Source organism: Rhincodon typus, chromosome 7 (genome assembly GCF_021869965.1).
Source record: "Rhincodon typus isolate 14 chromosome 7, sRhiTyp1.1, whole genome shotgun sequence".
Classification (NCBI taxonomy): domain Eukaryota; kingdom Metazoa; phylum Chordata; class Chondrichthyes; order Orectolobiformes; family Rhincodontidae; genus Rhincodon; species Rhincodon typus.
Genome location: NC_063338.1, coordinates 93,129,152 through 93,146,731, shown reverse-complemented (window position 1 = coordinate 93,146,731; position 17,580 = coordinate 93,129,152). Strand labels below are relative to the sequence as shown.

Here is a 17,580-nt window from a genome sequence, read left to right as displayed (position 1 = left end):
CTGGATGAACACAGCAGGAAGGCTGATGTTTCGGGCCTAGACCCTTCATCAGAAAACGAAACGTCAGCCTTCCTGCTCCTCTGATGCTGCTTGGCCTGCTGTGTTCATCCAGCTCTACACCTTGTTATCTCAGATTTTCCAGCATCTGCAGTTCCTACTATCTCATGTCAATAGCTTGACAATGTTAGCTAAGGATCCAGACAAATCATTCATTAATAATGATTTATTGATAGTAAAACCATGACTACTAATTAAATTGAAGCTTTCTACATAGGGATAATTCATGTTGATATGTATCAATTCACTCGGAATCCATTTGTTATGGTAACGAGTACTTCCCAGAAGGAGAAAACAGTGAAACTTGTGAATGACACATACTGGTCTGACTTGACTTGTAAACCTCAAAATGGAGCTCCGGCATGACTAGTACATTCATTTCCAAGTATTACTGGATTTTCACTTTCTTTCCATTCCATGACTGACCAAGAATGTTTCCCACTTTACTGCATGCCATCACATGTGTAGAAAGGACTTGTAAGTTGATGCTCAAACTGTTTGACCATGTCATGAACACATGTTCCATCAGGCCATGGGGAAAACAAACCCAGTGCTTCTGGCTCAGAGGCAGGGACTGTAACCACTGTGCTACGAGACCTGGATAAATAATTCACAGATATAAGTAATTATAGACATGGTTACCTTGCAGTTTTACTAAAAAGTAAGTCATGGATATAATCCCTTAATAAAGTGCATAACAAGGGCTGTAACATCCTGTTCTGAGGAAGGGTCACTGGGCCTGAAATGTTAACTCTGATCTTTTCTTCACAGATGCTGCCAGACGTGCTGAGCTTTTCCAGCAACTTCTGTTTTTGTCCCTGTCACAGCAGTTCAGTGTGTGTGTAGTTTAGCATTAATTAGATTGCTGGCTGTTGGACTTAATTGTAATTAATGTTTGTAATTGCTGTAACCTGGTGAGACTGATCTAGAATTAAATTTCTTAGCCAGCTGCCAAATGAGTAACATTGGATAGCGACTGTATTGGATAGCTTAGAGTCTTACATAGGAAGAGGAGTCAGCCTTTCAGCCCCTCAAGTTTATTCCGCTATTCAATGAGATTATGGCTGATCTGTCTTTGGTCTATACCCTTAATACCTTTGCTTAACAAAAATTTACACCTATTTAAAATTAATGACTGATATAATGTCAACTGCCATTCGTGGAAGAGCATTCCAAACCTCTACCACTCTGTGTGTAGAAACATGCTGGACATTAACATCATTTTCAGAGCTTATACCATGTTGTCCTGGTAAGCAGTGTGTCAAGTTGATTCACTTCCACTTTTGCGATTCCATGTTAGTTTCTAAATGGTGGACAGAAGTAATCCTTTTCTGGATAGTGTCATCTGTTTCACTCATGTCTTTGATACCAACTGAATCAACCTTCTAAACAAATTATTGTATCTGCAAGATGGCTTAATCCACAGCTTTCTTGATCTTATGACACTTGTACAATTTGCTGTCACAATGATCTGTGCTTCTGGCTGTCTGTGTGGCCATCTAGTCCTACTTATATTACCCTTTCCTTTCTATCCTGAATATGCATTATGCCAATAAATGTACCTTTATTGGTAAATACTATAGAACTGGACAAAGTGAGTGTCTAACAAGAGAAATAAAAGCAAAGGTAAATAACTTGTTGATAGATATGAACAGCACTCTTTATAGATCCTAAATTTGCAAAGTCCCTGTCTGTACGGTTGATCAGTCTACATGAGAAATGTTCCAAAGGGTTCATTTCTTTTAGTGTCAATCAGTTCTATGACCATGAAAAGATTCTGGAAGATGCCAAACTTTATCAAGGATAGATATCTAGAAGCTCCAAGTATTACTTTTTACTCCCCAGCCTCCTTTTTTTTAACCACAGGGTACTGCGCAGAAACAGATAAACGGTAACATACTTATGTCCATTAATAAGCTATTCCTTGGCACAGTCCTCAATGTTAGCAGTCTCATCACTACTAAAGAATATCGTGTTTTAAATAAACAATTTATAAACAATAAACAATATCTTGTTTTAAATAAACAATGCCATTCCCCTGCATTCAGTTTCACCTTCACCGTGACTGCCTGTATAACAATACTCCTTTTGGACCCAGCTCATTTACTTCTGGAACATTTATACCTGCCTTTATTACTCTAAGTTTAATGATTCTAATTCTCTCACAACTCGTCTCCCATCCTCATAAAATTGAATTCATACAAAACTCCACTGCCCTGTTCAATCTGACACTACGTCCTGTTTTGCAAACATCCCTGTGCTCACTGATCAACATTGGCTCCTGGTGTATCAATGCCTTGATTTTAAAATTCTCACACTTGTTTTCAAATCCCATAGTAGCTTTGTCCCTTCTTATTTCAATATCCTCTTCTGCCTGTACAATCATAAGATCTCTTATTGAGAATAAAAATCTCTAATTCTGAATTCTCCTGTGTCCTCATTTTAGCATCCAAGGTCTTGCCTTCGGGTGTCTGGGTACTGTGCAATGGAATCCCGTCTTTAAGACATTCCACCTCTATCTTCTCCTGCAAGTGAAGCCATAAAACCTGGTTCTCCTATATTCTTTTGTAACTCACTATGAAATTTTGTGTCAAATGCTGCTTGATAGCAGCTTTCTTAGAAGCACCTTGGGACATTAATTGTGTGATATAAATGCAAATTGTTGTTAAGTGTTGATATGGTGCGAACACATTTACGGAAGATGCATTTGAGAGCATAATTCAACTGCTACAATATAGAATGCTTTCTAAACATTGGCAAACATTAGACCAACATGGACAAACTGACTTAAGGCTGAGTCCCTGAGTTATGTCTTACGAGGTACAGCAAAGGATGGGAACAGTTTGGAAAAGGCATTGTGATGGGTATCAGAGATCCTGCCAAATATAGTGGCATTTCCCGCAAATGGACAGATTGGCTGGCATTGCAGGCAAAGCTCGGGGAACCTTGGAGATGCATTTGATTTGATTTGATTTATTGATGTCACAAACCGTAGTACAGTGAAAAATTTTGTTTTGCGAGCAGTACAGGTAAATCATAATATATAAGGACGTATAGATCATAGGTTGTTTAGACAGAGTGGGGCACAGATTTAAGAGAACATTATTAGTACTTAGAATTGAGGTTTAGTGTGGAATGGTTGTAAGAAATGTGAGAATAAGATCTGCTGTAGAGATAGTCCTTGACAAACAATTGTGGGATGGTAGGAGGGATGGAGAGAGGGAGAGCCAGTTGGAAGGGGAATGGTTGGAGAATAATGCCAACGGTTCAGATGGAAAGTGTTTGGCTGTGATCACGATATAGAATGGAGATTGATGTTTAGGGTGAAGATCTGAAATTGTGGAGGGGCAGAGAAAAAGGCAATTGTTAGAGAAGGGAGGCTGAAGACTTTCCTGAGCCCTCAATGTGAGCGCTCATGATTCCCCTTTGCCCACAGGTGGTGGTGTTCAAAAGTATCTCCATTTTCCTGACTCATGGGAAATATGCACCATGGGAAGTTTCAGAATAGTGTGAAAATATACCTGTAATAGATGTCGTCCTGACATGGTCATTTGAAGTCTATTGTGGAGCATGTTTCATTATCAAACAGTAAGAATTAATTTCCATACAGCAAAGCATCTCATATTTAAAAACAAATCCCAATTTTCTCCCCTGTAGGAGTGAACTTTTTGCTGAGGTAGAGTTCTCTAACCCAGAGAGTCCTGAAGCACCTTTGAGCTCTGACTAGGACAGTGAATGTCGGTAGGAAACCTATTTATTCCGCCATTGACAGCATCAATTTCAATGCCTCACCCTTTTCCCACTTCAGAATCCCTCCCTCTCAAAACCCAAATCTTGCTGCCAAATTCCTTTCTAGCCAAAGTCTCTTCCTCTGATTTGTGTTCTAACCTTTAAAATCTCTTCCTCATTCCACCTCTTTTGTATTCTTCACGATTCACTTCCCATTTTATTTCCTGCAAAGCATTTCTTGGCATTTTTCCAATGTGAGGAGCTGCACTTTAGAATTAAACCTGACATTTACACTTACCAGTGTAATTCCCTGTCAATAACCAAACTAGTGTAGGATCATTTGTGTTTGCTGTCTTAAGACTTCGTCTCATTAGAAGTGAGGTCAATCAAGACTCTAAAGTGCTCTAACTAATAGTTTTAATAACATGAACACAGGTCATGCTGACAGATTTGCATGCAATGGTTAAATCACTAATAAAAGTAAAACGTGGAATGGCCAATTCTTCTGCCTTGTGGACGTTGAGAGGTTAATTCTCTGGTAACATCCTGGGTGGTAGGAGGTTAATAAATTACCCACTTCCTGCATTGTGAATTTCCTAGTGCAGCTGCTGCGTTGAGCACTGTCTGTAGATGGATCCTTGCATCATTCTTGCTGACAATTACAATTCTTTTGCTAATTTTCCTTTCTCTTTTGCCCATGATTTACATAGATTAATGCCAGCAAACAGCGCCTGGTGTTTACAAAGATTAGTCACAGTCCCCAAAAGCCCCCTCATCTGTACCCTTCCAGATTGTCTTCCATAACATCTTGGGTATATTTTTCCAACACGTCCTCCTGAACATGCATAATAGTTCTATTAACTAAATTTCTGCTTCTTTTTGGGAGGAAATCACTGCAGGTAAAGTCCAGGAATTCTTCGCTGGAAGTCCTGCTGAGATTATTAATGTCATTACTTTAATTTTAACTCAGCAGGACCCAGAGCAGTTGGAGTAGTCTATCTGCTACCCAATAAACATTGATCAAGGATTACACCTGGATCAGACTTATACTCTATGTCTTAGTCCCATAATAAGCTACCTGAGGAATAACCTGATAGATTTTGATTAATTTTGACAGTAATATTTAGCTTTCTCTAAATTTAGTATGCAAGAGACTGAAATTAAAAGATCAGAGAATAAGACCGAAATGGACCACAGCCTCCCAAAGTAAGTGAAGTTACTTCACAAGTAACTTATCTCTAGCATTTACGATGCCTGTAAGATGTATATTATTTTGTACAACCAATATGTCATGGAATCACAGAAACTGCAGCTTAGAAGGAGACCATTGGCTCATCATGCCTGGTTTAGCTCTTCAACTAGATCAACTTACCTCAATCATTATCTTTATCAAGGTCAGTGACTAGAAGGCAATAATTATTACGGATACAATACAATAATTGATACCCATTCCACAGAATCATAGAACAGTAGAGATGGAAACCATTTGACCCGCTGATTTTGCACTGGCCCTCGTGAAGAATAATGCAGTGAATCCAATTCCTTTCCTTCCTCCTGTTGCTGTGGAATTTTTTCCATCTCCTAATAATTCTACCTGGACCCACTTCTTCCAGCTGTGTCTTAAGCAGGGAGGCAATGATCTAGTGGTATTATCGCTGGACTGTTAACCCAGATACCTAGGGAACCTGGGTTTGAATTCTGCCACAGCAGACGGTGGAATTTGAATTCGATAAGTATCTGGAATGCAGTGTCTAATGATGACCATGAATCCATTGTCAATTGTTGACAAAGCCCATCTGGTTAATGTCCTTACCTGGTCTGGCTTACATGTAACTCCAGACCCACAGCAATGTGGCTGACTGTAACTGCCCTCTGGGCAATTAGGGATGGGCAATAAATGATGCCCAGCCACTGACGCCCTCATCCCGAGAATGAACAAAAAAAAAAGCTGTCGTCGTGCGAAATTACCACCATTGCCCAGCCCTCTCATTATTTCTGTAATGTCCACCCTTCTTACAACTCCATGAGATATTTGGATCCCTTCAAAAGTTTGGAAATTCAGGAAAGGTAGTTTCAAAGTGGAAGGTTTAAGCTGCAAAACAAATTTAAGCCCTTTCAATAATTAGTAATTAGTGGGTAGGAAACCACAATGCTTGTGTCTTCCCAGCCATGTATATCACTGGATATAATGTATGTCTTTGCAGTCACTTCATGGAGACCAGTGTCACTGCCATGTTTCACCTGTAACAATGGCTCCCCCACAGTCTGAAGCTGCATTCGTAGTGCTGCTGCTATCCTGGCGCTTACTCATTCTTCAATAGCGCCCACATGGTGATGGAGACTGGTGACTCTACCTGAGCCTCACTGAGTGACCTCTCAAAGCTGAAACCCAGCCACCATCTCTCATTGGACTGAATTTGCCACAAGCAATTTCTTACTTCTCCCTTTTCCTGAAGGATTGGGGTCTGCATATCTGAGAGAGACAGTATTACCCAGCGGGATGCTGTAGATAGTCAATTGAACTCGTTAAAGTCCTATTAAGGGCAATTTTTGAACATTAATTGTAATTTTCCAATTCCTGAGGCAGAGAAGGACCGCTTGGTGCCTGGTTGGAAGATCGAGCTTGACAATACCTTTGGCAAGGTTAAAGCCCCTTCCTGACTGATTGCAGTTGCATCCACAGGCCATCCTTTAGAGGGAATCCCCTGCCACAACAATGGCCTGCCTGCTGAGACAATCTTTCTATCTCATAACATTGAAAATGATAGAGTGGGAGAAACCTTTCACCTGGGGTACTATCTCCTTCACACACTTGAAAAGGCAACCTGCTGCTTCTTCAGTGCTGGAAGGTATCTTAATGGCCTGTCCAGCTTCAGGAGCCTGTCTGTCATCCTTAATTGAATGGCAGTAGCTTGAACTCCAAAAATGAATTGGCCAGTATGTAGAAAATCATAACTGGAGTGACTCATTCCAAACTATTCCACTATGGGGGAGGCAATGGCCTAATGACCTAATATGCTAGACTATTAATCCAGAAACACAACTAATGTTCTGGGGTAACAAGGTGTAGAGCTGGATGAACACAGCAGGCCAAGCAGCATCAGAGGAGCAGGAAGGCTGACATTTCGGGCCTAGACCCTCCTCTAATGTTCTGGGGATCCAGATTTGAATTGGGGGACTTCAATGTACAATAGTGGCTCAGCAGCAATACTACTGACTGAGCTGGTCGGGTCCGAAAGGACTTAGCTGCTAGACTGGGTCTATGTCAGGTGGTGAAGGAACCAACAAGAGGGACAAACATACTTGACCTTCTCCTGACCAACCTACCGGCTGCAGATACATCTGTCTGTGACAGTATTGGTAAGTGTGACCACCACAAAATCCTTGTGGAGATGAAGTCCTGCCTTCACATTGAGAATACCCTCTGTCTTGTTGTGTGACAATATTATTGTGCTCAATGAGACAAATTTCGAACAGATCTAGCAACTCAAGACTGGGCATCCATGAGGCGCTGTGGGACATCAACAGCAGCAGAATTATACTCCAACACAATCTGTAACCTCATAGCCCAGTATATCCCCCACTCAAACATAACCATCAAGTCAGGGGATCAACCCTGCTTCAGTGGAGAGTGCAGGAGAAGCACCAGACATACCTAAAAATAAGGTGTCAACCTGGTTAAGCTATCAAACAGGACTACTTGCATGCCAAACAGCGTAAGCAGTAAGTCACAGGCATGGCTAAGAGAGCCCACAACCAACAGATCAGATCAAGCTCTGCAGTCCTGCCACATCTAGTGGACAATTAAACAACTCACTGGAGGAGGTGGCTCTACAAATATCCCCATCCTCAATGATGGAAGAGCCCAGCACATCACTGCATAAGATTAGACTGAAAAATTTACAGCAATCTTCAGCCAGAAGTTTTGAGTGGATGATCCATCTCCGCTTCCTCCAGTGGTCCCCAGCATTACAGATACCAGTCTTCAGCCAATTCAATTAACTCTACGTGATATCAAGAAATGGTTGGAGGCACTGGATACTGCAAGGGCTATGGGTCCTGATAACATTCTGGCAACAGTACTAAATGCTTGTGCTCCAGAACGAGCTGTTCCCAGCCAAGCTGTTCCAGTACAACACTGGCATCTACCCAAAATGTGGAAAATTGCCCAGGTGTGTCCTGTCCACAAAAAGCAGGTCAAATCTAACACTGGAAAAACTAGAATCAATGGATATCAGAGGGCAAACTCTCTGCTGGTTGGAGTCATTCCTGGCACATAGGAAAATGATTGTGGTTGTTGGAGGTCAGTCATCTCAGCTCCAGGACATCTCTGCAGGCGTTCCTCAGGGTAGTGTCCTAGGCCCGACTATCTTTAGCTGTTTCATTATTGACCTTCCATCCATCATGGGGTCAAAAGTTTGCTGACGATTGCACAATGTTCAGCACCATTCATGACTCCTCTGATACTGAAGCAGTCCATGTTCAAATGTAACATGATCTGGATGATATTCAGGCTTGAGCTGACAAGTGGCAAATAAAATTCATGCCACACAAATGTCAGGCAATGAAAGACAATCTAATCACCACCCCTTGACATTCAATAGTGTTATCATCACTGAATCCCCCTCTATCAACATCTTGGGGGTTCCCATTGATCAGAAATTCAACCAGACTCACCACATAAACATAGTGGTTACTTGAGCAGGTCACTGGCTAAGAATATTGTGGGCAGTAATTCACCTCCTGACTCCCAAAAGCCTGTTCAACATCTACAAGGCACAAGCCAGGAGTGTGATGGAATACTCCCTACTTGCCTGGATGGGTGCAGCTCCAACAACACTCAAGAAGCTTGACACCATCCAGGACAAAGCAGCCCGCTTGATTGGTACCACATCCACAAACATCCCACTCCTTCCACCACCCACACTCAGTAGCAGCAGTGTGTGCTATCTACAAGAAGTACTGCAGAAATTCACCAAAGATCCTTAACAGGACCTTCAAAACCCGTGACCACTTCCACTTAGAAAGATAAAGGAAGCAGATACATGGGAACACCACCACCTGCATGTTCCCCTCCAAGCCACTCACCATCCTAACTTGGAAATACATCACCATTCTTTCACTGTCTCTGGGTCAAAATCCTGAAATTCCCTCCCTAAAGGAATTGTGGCTCAACCTGCAGCAGTTCAAAGAAGGCAGCTCAGCAGCACCTTCTCAAGGGCAACTATGGATAGGCAATAAATGCTGGACCAGCCAGTGATGCCCACGTCCCTTGAGTGAATAAATTTTTTAAAAATCACAAACGGTGGGAGCCCGTAGAGAAAATCCTGCCCCCAACATAATTGGCAATGAACTAAAGGAAGACTTGAAGAGGGTTTACACAGTGAGTTGCTATAACAGGGAAGTGCTTCCTGAAGGGCATGTAATAACAGATTCAGTTGTAACTTTCAAAAGAGAATAGGTAAACATCTGGAGGGAAGAAAATGGTAACACATTTGGGTGGTAACAGGGTTAGAGAATGAGACTACAAGGTGTAGAGCTGGATGAACACAACAGGCCAAGCAGCATCAGAGGAGCAGAAAAGCTGACGTTTCGGGCCTTGACCCTTCTTCAGAAATGGGGGAGGGGAAGGGAAAGGGGGTTCTGAAGAAGGGTCTAGGCCCGAAACGTCAGCCTTCCTGCTCTTCTGATGCTGCTTGGCCTGCTGTGTTCATCCAGCTCTACACCTTGTTATCTCAGATTCTCCAGCATCTGCAGTTCCTACTATCTCATTACAATGGGTATAATGGGCAACTATTATCATTGGACGCCCATAAGCCAAGGTCTTGTCAAAAATTATTTTTAATTCTTCAACCCTTTTTTTGCCAATGCATTGTTCACCTCAAGCTCTATTGCAAGGCTGTAAGCCCTCATTACAGCAACAAACTTGAGGCACCCATTACCTCTGTCAGAACAAATCTAAATGAAACTTAAACTATCTCATTCCTTCTTTAAAACACATAGTATAGAAATACAAATCAATCTTAAAGGTATCAATCATTTTTCTACTTTGGAAACCAAGTTGCAAGTTAATAATAGTAGTTAATAATAATAATATCATGAACCTTCTTCACAATGGAATGAAAACAAATCAATTTTTATGGGAACAGGAGTAGACCAGTCAGCTCCTCTCACTTCCCCCACCATTTATCATCCTATTTGCTGACCACGGAGTTCTCAGCAAATCCATTTGCAACTTTGCCTTTGTCTGTCACTTCATCCATTCTTGTAGCCCGCCAAGATCTTCCAATTCAGGCCTCATCCTTGATTTTATTTGCTTGACCATTGGCATCTGTGCTTTTAGCTGTCTGGATCTCAACCTCTGGAATTCCCTCCCTAAACCTCTCCATCTCTTTACTTTTCTTTTCCTTTAAGACATTCCTTGGCTGATCTTTTGGTCACCTGTTCTGATGTCGTCTTGTGTGACTTGGTGTCAAAAATGTTTTTAATAATTATTAACTGTCCTTCGACATTCTGCTATGTAACTGCGCTATATATGTATACGTTACTGTCCAATGTGATCATGTTGGAGATATCTCTTTCCTTATCTTTGATGTTTTTAATTGTGGGTTTATATTTTCTTCCTTGCTTGTTCACTAGATATTCATATCTGCTTGGAAATGGGAGATCAGCATCGATCACAGTCATGAATGCGCAAGCTGTATCTTATGGCAATTTTTCATTAAATATGTGGCTGAAACCTGAAGACCACTACAAATCTTACATCTCATTGACCGCCAGTGGCATCAGCAGCCGTACTATCTAATGTTTGAACTGTTGCCCCTCACTTTCAGAAGTACTAAACCCTGGATGAGGAGGCACTACTCTAGGTTTGGAGCAAATATTAGGTTAAACAAGAAAACAATCTGATTTGAACCGGAGGGGGGAGGGGGGAGGGGGGAAGAAAATGAAAGCCACAATTCTGGAACATTCCAAAAATTAATGGAATAAATTATATTTGTTAGTTGTTAAGTAAACAAGGATAGTTAGTTAATGTTAAAATGCAAGCAACTAGCAAGATCCCCTTGGCCACGGTGTTGCATATTTTAGTTTGAATGGTTATGGATGGAGTTAATGACTAGGTTTTGCTAAGCATTCCAATATTTGTTGTTAAATAGAATGCCACCACAGTGCCTTTTATTATGTAAGTACAACAATTAAAAGTGATTGATTGATTGTTTTTCAATTTAGTTTTGTCTGATTTTTCTTTCCATTTTGTCGCACAGAAATTATTTTAATCGGTCAATGCTTTCCCTTGGACCCTTCGTTAGGATGATTTTTATACTGGGTTCCTCTTGCAATGCATTATAAACCAACACATGTTTTCCCAACCATTTTCCACACAACCTAATGCAGCACATGTGTTGGCTACTACTCCTATATCCGGGCAGGTTCCTCTCGTTCTTGAACAGAAGAACGAGTTCCTGTTTACACTTTTTTTTCTTTATACATTCACAGGACGAGGGCGTCGCTGGCCAGGCAGCATTTTTTGCCCATCGCTAATTGCTCAGAGGACAGTTATGACTCAACCACATTGCTATGGGTCTGGAGTCACATGTAGTCCAGACCAGGTGAGAATGACAGTTTCCCTCCCTAAAGGACATTAGTGAACCACATGGGTTTTTTCTGACAATCGCCAATGGATTCATGGTCATCATTAGACTCTTAATTCCAGATATTTATTGAATTCAAATTCCACCATCTGCCATGGCGGGATTCGAACCCGGGTCCCCAGAACATCATCTGGATCTCTGGATTAACAGTCCAGTGATAATACAACTAGGCCATTGCCTCCCCCATCGCCTGCCCTCTGGACAATTAGGGATGGACAGTAAATGCTACCTGGCCAGCTATGCCTCCATCCTGTGAATGAATAAAGGAAAAAAAGCATGGGCTCTTGTGTGTATATACCTCTGAGCCAAGAAGAACTGGGTTCATGTACCACCTGCTCCAGAGCAGTGTAATAACGTCTCCGAACAGGTTGATTAAAAAACATCCCTGATCGCTGGCTTTCGATCACAATCATCGTCCCTCCTATTTGTAAGCTAAGTTTGGATCAAGTTTGCCAACTTGACTTGGATCGCACGGGTTCTTACCTTTTGACGAGCCTTCCACGTGGGACCTTGTCAAAGGCCTTCCTAAGTCCATGTAAACCACATCAACTGCACTACCCTCAACAATATATTTAGTTATTTTTTCAAAACACTCAATTAGTCCAACAGGATTTCCTTCTCATAAATCTGTGCTCGCCATCCCTGGTAAATCCTTCCCTTTCCAAGTGTTGATTAATCCTGTCACTCAGAATTGTTTCCAATAGCTTCCCTACCATCGACAGTGAAATGAACTGGTTTGCAATTACCTGGCCTATTCCTGCCGCTGTTCTAGAATAAACAAACCACACAAGTTATCCTCCAGTCACCTGGCACTTCATCTGCGGTCAGTGAAGTATTAAATATCTCTGCCAGGGCCCCAGCAATCTCCTCCCTTGCCTCCCGTAGCAGTCTGGGAAACATCTTATCAGGACCTGGGGATATGTGTGGCTGTATGCCTGATAAAACATCTAATACATCCTCCTTATTAATCTTAATATGTTTAGAATCTCATCATCCCAATTGACATCCCCAGCTGCAATGCATTTCTCCTCTGTGAACACAGATGACAAATATCCATTTAAGACCTCACCCACATCCTCTCGCTCCACGCAAAGGTTGCTTCTTTGGTCTCTCATTTCTTTGGTAATCTTCTTATTCTTATACATTTAAAAGCCTTGGGGTTTTCCTTAATTCTATCTGCCAGGGATATTTCATGGCTCCTCTTTGCTCTCCTAATTTCTTTCCTAACCAACCCCCTACACTCTCCATACATTTGAAGAGGCTCCCCAGTTTGTAATGCACTGTACCTGACATATGTTTCCTTATTTTTCTTTGTAAAACTCTCAACACTCCTTGACATCCAGGGTTCCCCGGATTTTCTGCCCTTGCCCTTCACTCTTAGAGGAACATGCTGGCCCTGAATTCTCAATGTATTATTTTTAAAAGGCTCCCATTTTCCAAATGTAGACTTAACTGCAAATAGCTGCTCCTGGTCTATGTGTGCCAAATCCTTTCTAATGTCACTGAAAATTGGCCTAATTTAGACACAACCTCTTCATTTTCCTTATTCCTTTTCATAAAAACTGATATTTACAGAGATATAGTCCCGGTCCCAAAAATGCTTGCTCACTGATTCTTCACCTTTCACTGGTTTCATTCCCCAGGGTTAGGCCTAGCACTACCCCATCTTTAGTAGGCCTGTCTACGTTCTGGTACAAAAAGCTCTCCTTGATGCACTTTATAAATTATACGCTGTCTAATCCTTTCAAGCTAAGACAATCCCAGTTAATGTTAACAAGGTTGAAATTCCCTAAAACAGTAACACTGTTTCTCTCGCAGCTCTCTATGATTTGTGTCCGTATCTGCTCCTCTATTTCCGTCTTCTACAATTTCAACATCACCTTCCTACTCTTGTACCCTTATGCCCCTAATAGAACATAAGAACTAGGAGCAGGAAGTAAGCAGTTCAGCTGCTCAAGCCTCCTATGCCATTTATGGTTGATCTCATCTCGGCCTTAGTTCCACTTTCCGACCCACACCCCACAACCTTTCAATTCATTACTAATTTAAAAATCTGTTTCTCTCCTCCTCAAATTTACTCAATGGGCTGGCATCCATTGGACTCTGGGGTAGTGGATTCCACAAATTAATAAAGACAATGTCGTTATGTTTTATTATCTGCTCAGTTTACCTGTGCTGCCACCATCGACGATCTGTGCACATATACACCAAGATATGAGACAGAACACAGGAGAGAGATAGAGAGCTTAGTGGCATGGTGTAAAAACAACAATCTCTCCATCAATGTCAGCAAAATGAAGGAGCTGGTCATTGACTTCAGGAAGCGGAGTGGAGGGCATGCCCCTGTCTGTGTCAATGGTGCTGATGTGGAGATTGTTGAGAGTATCAAGTTCCTGGGGGTGGAGATCACCAACGATCTGTCCTGGTCCACCTACGTCAACACAATGGTCAAGAAAACAGAGCAATGCCTCTACTTCCTCAGAAGGCTAAGGAAATTCAGCATATCCACAAGGACTCTTACCAATTTTTATAGATGCACCATAGAAAGCATCCTGTTTGGACGCATCATAGTGTGGTTTGGCTGCTCTTCCCAAGACCGCAAAAAATTACAGAGAGTCGTGAACACAGCCCAGTCCATCACACAAACCAGCCTTCCATCCATTGATTCTATGCTTCCTGCTGCATCGGGAAAGCAACCAATATGATCAAAGGCACCTCCCACCCCGGTTCCACCCTCTTCCACCAGGCAGAAGATATAAAATTTTGCATACACATATGAATAGGTTTAAGAACAGCTTCTTCCCCGCTACTATCAGACTTCTAAATGGACCTCGTAAATTTTAAATTAAATAATGATCTTGTTTTCTGCGTGCCTTCTCCGCAGCCATAACATTGTATTTGTTGCTTTGTTCTGTTACCCTAATGCACTTTGTATGGTATGATCTACACGCAAAATAATAATTTTCACCGTACCTAGGTACTTGTGACAATAATAAATCAAATCAAATCTCACTGTGTCTGCACCCCTTTTAGAATTGCACCCCCTTTTTAAACAGTCTTTCAGTGATCTTCTGACCACCTCACTTTTCTTTGCATTAACTCTCTTCTGCTATCTATCTGCCCACTGCACCATCTTGTCAATGTCCTTTATGTTTTGTGTTTTATGTTTTACCATCTGAAATAAACTAACCCCAGAGCTAATCAGTCACTGATGAGAGATTGATCATTGAGCCATTATCATTAACAAGAACCGTACCAACTAGTGCAGTGCTTGTAATCAATTCACAGCTAAGGAGCTACTTATGACACATGCCATCCCAGACAGACCAGGAGCGAAGCAGTGAGTAGACTCCTTTCCTCTTTACTCACGAACTAATTATCCAATCACTGTTGACTATTGAGAGATTGTTTGAAAGCACACATTAGTCAGAGATAGTAGGAACTGCCGATGCTGGAGAATCTGATACAACAAGGTGTAGAGCTGGATGAACACAGCAAGCCGATAAGCATCAGAGGAGCAGGAAAGCTGATGTTTCGGGTCATTTCTGAAGAAGGGTCTAGACCTGAAACGTCAGCTTTCCTGCTCCTCTGATGCTGCTTGTCCCGCTGTGTTCATCCAGCTCTACACCTTTTATAACACATTAGTCAGTACTGCATTCCTGACATTGTAATGAGTGGCAGTTGCCCTCAATTCACAATGAAGAGTTCAGCCACTTCATGAACGATTGGGAAATTCAACACCAGACATAAGTTCCATACTAAAAAAAAAACTGTAGATGCTGCAAATCAGAAACATAAACAGAAATTTCTGAAAAATCTCGGCAGGTCTGGCAGCTTCTGTGGAGAGGAAGTAAAATTACCATTCAAGGTCCAGTGACCCTTTGTGAGAACTTTTTTCCAGCAATATCTATTTTTGTTTATCACTTCCATACTCTTCCCAGTAATTGGAAAAGCTGAATCTGCAATGAAAACCATCAAAGGGATCATCAAGAAACTGAGCAAATTCAGCTCAGACTTGCATAATGCAATCCTTGAATAGAGAGTACACCTACTGAAAACACAGAAAGCAGTCCAGTCCAAAGGCCAATGTGGCAACACACCCAAACTATTAGTTTAGAATCATAGAGTCTCTACAGTGTGGAAACAGGCCCTTTGGCCCAACAAGTCCACACCAACCCTCAGAGCATCCCACCCAGGCCCATCTCCCCATAACCTACTTAATTGACGCATCCCTGAACACTACAGGCAATTTAGCATGGTCAATCCACCTAGCCTGGACATCTTTGGACTGTGGGAGTAAACCAGAGCACCCGGAGGAAACTCTCACAGACACAGGGAGAATGTGCAAACTCTACACAGGCAGTCATCCAAGAGTGGAATCGAACCTGGGTCCCTAACGCTGTGAGGCAGCAGTGCTAACCACTGAGCCACCATGCTGCCATTTAATAGGGAGAAAAATGGCTGAGGTCAAACAGAATAATAGGTGTGTGTGAGAAAACAAGGTAAAATAAAAGAAAGGCAAATTTCCTCTTTGACAAAACTGCCAAATCATTGCTATAGATGAACATTGAAGACTGAGTGCTTGTTTAAACATTTGATGCTCTCAAAAAAGGTCAGCCCAGACTGAAAACAAAAAATGCCAGAAATCACAGCACATAAGGTAGCATCCTTGGAGAGACAGCAAGCTAACATTTCAAGAATGATGACTCTTCATCAAAAGTCAGTCCATGTGGCAACTTGAGGCTTTTGTGAAACAGACATCATCTGAGTTCTACATTGTGAACGTGATTGACCAGGCACTGCTGCATCCACAGATATCTATGTTCAACTCGAGGAGTTGTGCTTCCATTGCAGGCGTTGGATCAAGAAGAAGGGATCTAACCAGCTGGATGATTGAGTAACCTCAGCACAAAGATTGATAGATTTTTGGGGAGAGGAGAAATGGAGAAGACATTTGTGTGAAGTATTGGCTCCTGGTTTACTACACCACAATCTAAAATGGTGATTTGTGTAACCCTCCCCTCTCTACTGTCCTTTATTTTCTTCAGTTCAGTGCTAGCAACTATGCTCAGCTATCTTGAACCTTTATCCCTAACCATCAGTCCCAGAGACTCAATACAGAAAATTAATGAATCAAATGGGTTTTTACAACATCAAAGTCACCATTAGCCAGCTTTCTTAAACAAAAATTGAGTTCAAATTTCACCATTTGCCTAAGGTGGAATTTAAACTCATGTCCCTGAGCATCGCCTTGGGTTTGTTTAATGACTACACCATTGATATTTTCAGTGGACTATCAGTTGGGATGTTATGATGTTATGAATTCCAATACAATATCTACAACAACGTGTATTTATTTATATAACACGCTTAATGTAACAAAATGCCTCATGGTACTTCACAGGAGTGTTATATAAAATTGCACACAAATAAAATCAAAAACGTGGTTAAAGGTATGTTTTTTAAATGTGTGTCTTAATAGATGGTTAGCCATAAAGCAAGAAGGATAGACTTAGGGAGAGCACATTCCACAGATTTTAGAGTCTTGTGGTGTAGTGGTAGGGTCCCTATCTCTGGGCTGGAAGTCCTCGGCTGAAGTCCAGCTTGTTTGAGAATTGTCATGACCCATATGAAAAGACTGATTGAAAATATTTTTAGTTGCAGTGCTGGGGTGAAGAAAATCAAGGATACAAGAGACGAGCTGAGTGCGGAGCTCTCAGAAGGTTTAAGACTGAAATTGCTTACAGAGATAGGGAGGGGAGAGCCACGTGAGAATTTTAGGCTGTGGTATTTGTGAAACACAGTCAGGATCTCACACTAACCTCTTGAACTATCTCCATTTCCCATTATACCTAAAAATCTATCAACTTTTGTGTTCAATATATTCAATTATCCATCTACGATTTTCAAAGGAAATGTTCATGGAATATGGTAATCACTCAGCCAGCATTTGTTGCCCATCCCTGATTGCCTCTAAGTGACTTGCTAGGATCATTTCAGGGGGCAAATAAAAGACAACCACATTGCTCTGAGCCTGAAGACATATGTAGGACATATTTCCATCCCTACAGAGAATTGATGAATCAGGTGGATTTTTACAACAATCGTCAATGTTTAGCCTTTTAATTCCAGATTTTTATTC

At 41.6% G+C, this 17,580-nt stretch overlaps 1 protein-coding gene across 1 annotated transcript in view; it reads left to right on the top strand.

The window, feature by feature from the left end:
- The window catches only part of cfap65 (cilia and flagella associated protein 65), a 405,073-nt gene extending 394,123 nt beyond the window's left edge, over positions 1-10,950 (top strand). Inside the window, exons 33-34 of the mRNA XM_048599270.1 lie at positions 3,715-3,798; positions 10,426-10,950. Coding sequence (XP_048455227.1) covers positions 3,715-3,784 — 70 coding nt within the window. The 3' untranslated portion in view covers positions 3,785-3,798; positions 10,426-10,950. The remainder of the gene's footprint in view (positions 1-3,714; positions 3,799-10,425) is intronic.
- The last annotated feature ends 6,630 nt before the right edge of the window (positions 10,951-17,580 follow it).